We start from the raw sequence: 7,216 nt of genomic DNA, 5'->3' as shown, positions 1-7,216 counted from the left end.
GATTAAACTACCATTACCCCTGTTAGTATTGCTATTATTAAGTGCTTTAATTTTTATTTTCTTTTTAAAACATAATTACTCTATTATTATCATTAACGTGTCTTTTCAACTTTGGTTAATTAATTCGTGGATACCAATTACGGGGGTTGAACTACTTCTTCCATATGCCTCGTGAATACAGTTTTATGCAGGCTACAGGTAGGACAGTTGAGGAAAACATTCAAATTATTGGCGAATTTGAACAGTTTTAAGGTGATCTGGTACCCCTAGCAACTTTTAAAGTTAGCCATTTAAAAAGCATAGCAAAGTTTTTCACTATTTTCTTCTTTATTACTAAAGTTACAAACGTCAAAATTTGAGCAAATACTAGAGGAGACACATATCTATGCACCGCCTGTTTTAGATTTTGAAAAAACATAGTAAAAAACCTTCCATGTTTGACTTTTAAAAGTTGGCAACGCATCTGCAACCCTCCAACTCAAATTTTGAACTGGTGCCTGCTTTTGTTGAAATGTCTATTGACTCCTCTGTGAACCTCTCTGTCCGCGTCTAGCGGTCGTCTTTCTGTCTGTCCTTTGAGTCGTGGTTGCTTGAAATGTGAATGTCAACGGATAATCACTTTGTGAGTGACAGCAGGACACATAGCAGCAGAAATATGTGTGCCGTGAAAAGACAACGGAAAGCAAGATATTCCTGCCGACCGTGGAAAAAAAAGACTTTCGGTTTAAGAAACATAAGAAAAAAGAAGAAATAAGCGCTATTGTGTTTCATATTTCCGTAGTTATTTCTTGTGTTCTATGTAGCTTTATTTCTGTGCAGTATTTGAATGTTGAATGAAAGATGATAAATTGAACGGTTGTTAAATAGATAGACGTAACACACACACACACACACACACATATATATATATATATATATATATATATATATATATATATATATATATATATATATATATATATATGGAAATATGCGACGAGTCGAACTGGAGTGTGAAAGAACATGATCTGGGTTTGTTGTGTGTACCATTACCACTTTTACATGATATAGAATCATTTCTGTAGGTAGTGCAACAGTAAGAAGTATCCACGTGCACATTAGATGAGAAATTGGTCTTCTAAACTATTACCAGATAGATAGATAGATAGAGAGGCATATAAATGCAGAAAAATTCCAAAAATGATTACAAATTTAAAATATATAAATAGCTAGAAAAGAGATATAGGACCTAACACATCAAACTGAAGTTCTTGAAAAGAATGGAGACCCGGACAAATTCGCCAAATGACCAATCTGCCAATTACCAAATCTACCAAACGCGAAAATGACCAAATGCGCCAATCGCGAGAATGGACAAATCTGCCAATTCACAAATCCGCCAATTACCAAACCTGCCAATTACCAAACCTGCCAATTACCAAATCTGCCAAACGCGAAAATGACCAAATGCGGCAATCGTAAGAATGGACAAATCATCCAATTACCAAATCCGCCAATTACCAAATCTGCCAAACGGAAAACACCCAACTCTGTTTGTATTATCATCAAATAACTGGATAATCTAGTAAAAAGCATACAGCAAGAAAGTATTTATGAATATCAAGCAAGAAACTAAGAGTAATTAATAGAAATTAATCCAATCATCGCCCAAATATTTGAGAATTTGAACGAGGTAATCATTTACAATAACATTAACGTTTACTTAGTGGGGGAGATCGGGGCTGGTTGGCAGTAGGGGCTGGCTAACGAACTGCATATAACTTCTTCCTCAATTTACATAATGAGCTGTTGCTGCTATCATAAAAGAGCGACCTATGGATGCAGCTGCCACCTTCATATGAAATTTGTAACTTGCGGATTATGGAGAGTGTTTGTGCAATCTGAAATTTTTCTTTCAGTTCTCCGTCACAACTTCACAGAATCGTCACTACTTGGAGTACAGAGGTAGGTAATATAGCATTAGTTAGATCTGAACTTTGTTTTATGGATATTCAAAGAATAAAACATAAATGCCAAACAATTGCTGAGTAATTACGACTTTGTTACACAACATGGGCTTGGGTTTAGTTGGCTTATAGCATTTAGGGTTGGTTGGAAAATACGCTAAACAACCTCATGTGAAATTTTATTTCATTTTACTTTTATTGTTACATTTTTAGTTTTATTGTTATGTTGTTTACAGTTCTACCAATCTTTTTCTTCAATGTTATAGAATAGCATGCACGTATTGGATTACTGTCAAAATTTAGACTGTATGCTGGACTCAGAATTTCCTGAATAGGCCTAATTCTCAGGATCAAGAATATTTTGTATGTGCTCTTTTGTTACAAAAATAGAGGCCTAGCTATTGATTTTTCTTTCTTTGTGGAAAGTAGGAAATGAACTGCATTTCTCGATAATTCAGCTTAAACATATCTTAGTTTCTCTTAGCTACTTTGTGAACAACGTGAAATAAACTACCTTTCTTGATAGTTCAGTTATTTTAATTACATTTTGAAATAATATGATGAATTAACCTACACTAAATCATATTAAAACTGATGTGGTTTGATAATCTTGTAGCTTTCAATGTCATCACAACCAAGCTAGAATGAAAGAAAGTTTTCATATTTCATAATGCGCATTCTTTTAAATGTTGTGAATAAAAGCCATTTCAAACTTCAAATAGCCTACTTCATTGCAATATATATATAATTGAATTTAGAAAAAATAACGTTTATTTCTAATAAATCCATTTTGTGTGTGTGTATTTTGCTATATTTAAAAAGTATACCAACCAGCCCCTTAGTAGGGGTCGGTTGGCATACTCCGTTTTAAAAGAAATAAAAAAAATATTTCCCGAAAACTGTAAGCTACAAAAAAAAAAAAAAATGAATTTATTAGAGGAAACATTGGTCTGTCCGTACACATCCATTACATCGCAATACAGTGCACAATCTGCTCATAAAAAATAAAGAATGAAAAGTTCGCCAACCAGCCCCGATCTCTCCTTTATGTTTAGAAAGTTGGTTATTTTGTGAAGACCGGAGAGACATATGATGTAAAAGTTCAATAAATCGTACATGCTCTAACGCAATGAGAGATAATTCGCTTGTAATTATGTGTTAATTTTGATGAATTTATAACTGTTAAAAATGAATGTTCTTGTTATTTGCTGAAGTGATTGCTCCCTTTCTGCACTGAGGTTATATTTTGGGGACTCCCGACCTGTTGGACATTACCATATAAACATGTTACAGTTGGCAATACTTCTTAAAATGACGTAGTTGCGAGAAATTTTTGCGAGAAATTTCACGACTTTTAGCAGTATTGCCAACTTTGACATTCATTATCACATCTCCTAAACGGTGTAAAATATCAAATTGCTGTAAACGGCATTATGATCATTATATCTTTTGAAAATAATCTACGTAATTAGATGTGATACTTATCTCAGCTCTTTTTTTGAAATAAAGCTCTTTACAAGAAGTCAAGTTTTGAATTCCTTGTAGCTTTTTTCTTCTGTTTGATAGAAATACATCATATGCTGACCATAGTATTCGACACTGAGGTGTTTTCGATGTGCGATGCACCATCCGTCTCACTTGCGTGATTACTGTTGTAGATACCTCCAAAATTGGGAAGTTTCTGGATTTTTGTGATATTATAGCATAATTAGTTTCCAACACTGAACAATAAAAGTGGTATTGTTTGTTTTCGATCTGTATGTAGACTTAAAATTTGTAATAACTTAACGTAGTGCTATTCAAAAAATATAACTTTGTGTTGAGTTGGCAAAACTTTTCATCCCGTGATATTAACCAATACGACCCCCCTTCCTACAGTTGCTTCATGCAAGGTTTCGCTTCCCTCTTTCTTTTAGCTTTTCTGTTATCACGGTTGGACATTATAAATGACGCACCCTGTATATGTACATCTGCGAAATGATGTCTAGTAGTAAACCAGAAGGAGACCCGCAAGCTGAGAATTAGTCGTCGACGTATGGAACCGGCCGGGCTAGCCACTTATGTCCTACCCGTACCTCCTAGCGGTGCAGACCGGTAACTTTCTGTCCACAATGAAACTTACAGGTTTCCGTAATGATAGAAAGGCGAACAGGGAGAACTATCACCAACATGCATGGCCGGCACGGTGCTTTTTGCTAAATACCTCCAACTTGTTTAAACAATCATGATAGGACACAATAAGCCAAGACCCTCATTCTCCGGAAGCCGAACTGTGTCTGGGCAAGGCAACGTTCAGAATCACATGCAGGCAGAGGGTGCTAAGAATCCCCGAAGTTACGGACTAGGTTGCAATGTAAAACTGACCATGGCTACATATAATGCAAGATCCCTGGCTTCAGAAGCAAGATTCCAGGAGCTGGAAGAAGAGCTGCAGAAAGTCAACTGGGACATCGTCGGATTGAGCGAGGTAAGAAGAAAAGGGGAAGAATTAATCGAATTGAAGAACGGACACTTATTCTACTACAGAGGATCAGAATGTGACAAGACCGTCGGAGTGGGATTTCTTATCAACAAAAAATTGAAAAACAAGGTCCCAGAGATATACACTACAAGTGATTCAAGTGTATGCACCTACCACAAGCCATTCAGAAGAGAAAGTGGAAGTGGAAATGGAAGATAGGTTTTTGTGGAAAAGAGTTGGAAAGACCTTCTTCCAGTAGTGTATTGACAATGGTCGACTATGATTATATATATATATATATATATATACAGTGAAACTTGTAGAAACCGGAACTTAAATAAAACGGAAATCTGTCTATAACGGATGCTCCTTAGAGTCATTATCACTGTTATTCCTTCGAGTAAAATTCGGAACCATCGTCTTCCGTTTTATACAAGTTCCACTATATATATATATATATATACTAGCTAAAATGCTAGTTCTTCGCACAGTATGACGAAGTTTGTGAAAACTACTCGAATCCCCCAACTCCCCATATAATGCTCATTTCAACGATTGATTACCCGGTTTATCTCGACTGAATTTATTCTTTGTTCATGTCGTACTCACTGTGACTTCTTATTTTTAACTCCCTTCACTTCCCATACCAGTGGGGGCTATATTTTCCGGTAATGGCATTGGGAGTCACCATTCATCTCCGTGTCCCCGAACACCGTGTGCGCGGGTTTCCTCGGGGTTCTCCCGTTTCCTTCCACTTTATTCATTCCACCATTTCATTCATCACTCATCATCACCGTCTCCTTTAGCCTTACCGCCATAACCGTAGGACGTAAAACTCAAAGATGCTTTACGCAGACAATTTTCGGGGAGAGTGGATAGTATTTCGTCGGCCTCCTCCTCCTCCTTCTCCTTAGTACCAACACTAGTTGATGTTGTTGCAGTAGGTTTTTACACAATGTGTAAATATTTTTGTAACACCTCTTTATAGCGTATCCATTTTTCCTCAACACTCATATTTTTTTCATCTCATCATCTAAATTAGATATAGTTTGATATTGGTGCAATTTTTCTGGTGCAATTAAAACAAGCTTTTGTGCATGCTGCATAATTATTTAATTAAACTAGATAGTATACCTCCTATAATAGGTGCAAGCAAAGCAGTAAGAAACCCACCTTTTTGTACAATTATTCGTTTTTTCTTTTGTTAATGACCTTTTTCACTAAATACCTCAATTACTTTCTATATCTTTTTAATCTATTTTTCTCTTTTTTATTTAACGGAACATTTCCTTGTAATACGTTATAGGAACATTCACAAATAGAGCGAATTAATTCGAGATCAGCATTTTGTAAAATTGCTTGGCGTACTTTAGGTTTTGCCTTTGCTAAAAGTTTTAGTAAATGTGCATTCTCTTTGCTAATCATTTTTTGTACCTATTATACAAAATTGAGTATTAAAATATAAAAGTTATTGAGATTATTTTTTTACTGGTACATAAACCTAATTTTAAGAATCTGAGAAGAAATTTTTGTTCGAACTCGATGTCCGTTGAGAGTGCCCTGTTTTAAGTCAAAAAAAAAATAACTATGAGGATCTCGTGTTGCGTCCTGATAGGCCTCCTGCACAAATTTTGTGTTATCAGGATATAATTGGCGTGCTAGATAATTAATTTGAGCCTGGTCCCTGGGGTTTTTAAAACATATTATATAATGGCAATTTAATGATTTTTCTCGCATACCTTTAGCTTGATGAAACATATTTTGTGTTATAAAAATAACACTTAAATTTCGGTGGTGGCTACCTTTAGTAAAAAAGTCAACAATTCGTGTACCACATTCACGCATTAAATCATCAATAATTACAAGATGTGGGCCAGCTTGTGCTGAAAAATCATCTATTTTGGGGAGGCCTTCTTTAAATGTACAACCTGAGGATAGAGTTTCATACAGAGGTTGCCACTCACCATAACACCACACTATATTTTTCCATTTTTCGGCATAATGTTTTAAAAACTCTTTTACAAAATATGATTTACCACACCCAGTAGGGCCTGCAATAATGCAAGTGAAAGGATGGCGAAACTCCATTTTTTTCTCTATTTTATATTTCTTCAAAAATAAAATATTTATCAATCACCCAATAACATAGAAACTAATTCTAATTGAATACGATTTGCTGCGACAGTATCTTCAACAAAAGTAACTTTAGAAAATTTACCCTTCACAACACATTCATATAGATATTTACTTATTAGAGGAGCAAGTGTAGAACATAAAGAAATTGCTTCATCAATACATGGGAAATAGTAACATATTTTTTCCATGTAGAAAAATCTATTTCAACTCTACTATTATCATCATTTGCACAAATATACATTAAATTAACATCGTCATTATTAGCGTCAAGTATTACTTTCGTTTTCTCACTTAGTGCGTATTCACTTGCATTATCACCTTCTCTAAAATAATCATTTATATACATGGAATATGATAAAAACCTGGACCATTCATTAATTGATAACACAATACATTCATTAACAACGCGTAATTTTACAAACACATAAAATTTATAATCACTACTATATTTCAAATATACACAAAGATCTGTGAAATTATCGTTGAAGTACAAAGAACTTAAAAGTTGTTTTTTATTTATAATGTATAATTATCTATTTACACAACTTATTCTTTTTTACAATAATCTATTTCTCTTAAAACCATAAGGCACTGTATCATAACTTCCTTCAACTCTTTTGCGTTTTGTATGTACCAATTGATAGGTTTTCGTTTCCACTTTGCTGACAATGAT

General features: G+C 34.6%; 1 protein-coding gene across 1 annotated transcript; it reads left to right on the top strand.

The window, feature by feature from the left end:
- Window positions 1–4,170: 4,170 nt before the first annotated feature.
- On the top strand, window positions 4,171–4,626 carry LOC145675414 (protein CFDP2-like). Its single transcript, XM_081745821.1, has one exon. The coding sequence runs from the start codon at window positions 4,171–4,173 to the stop codon at window positions 4,624–4,626; it is 456 nt and encodes a 151-aa protein (XP_081601947.1).
- The last annotated feature ends 2,590 nt before the right edge of the window (window positions 4,627–7,216 follow it).

The sequence above is a fragment of the Thermobia domestica genome, chromosome 18 (assembly GCF_964235325.1).
Source record: "Thermobia domestica chromosome 18, izTheDome1.hap1.1, whole genome shotgun sequence".
NCBI classification, from domain to species: domain Eukaryota; kingdom Metazoa; phylum Arthropoda; class Insecta; order Zygentoma; family Lepismatidae; genus Thermobia; species Thermobia domestica.
This window is presented reverse-complemented; position numbering and strand designations above follow the sequence as displayed.

Bases quoted from the DNA above. Each gene is read 5' to 3' on its own strand.
- LOC145675414 (XM_081745821.1), top strand. From the start codon at position 4,171: ATGATAGGACACAATAAGCCAAGACCCTCATTCTCCGGAAGCCGAACT.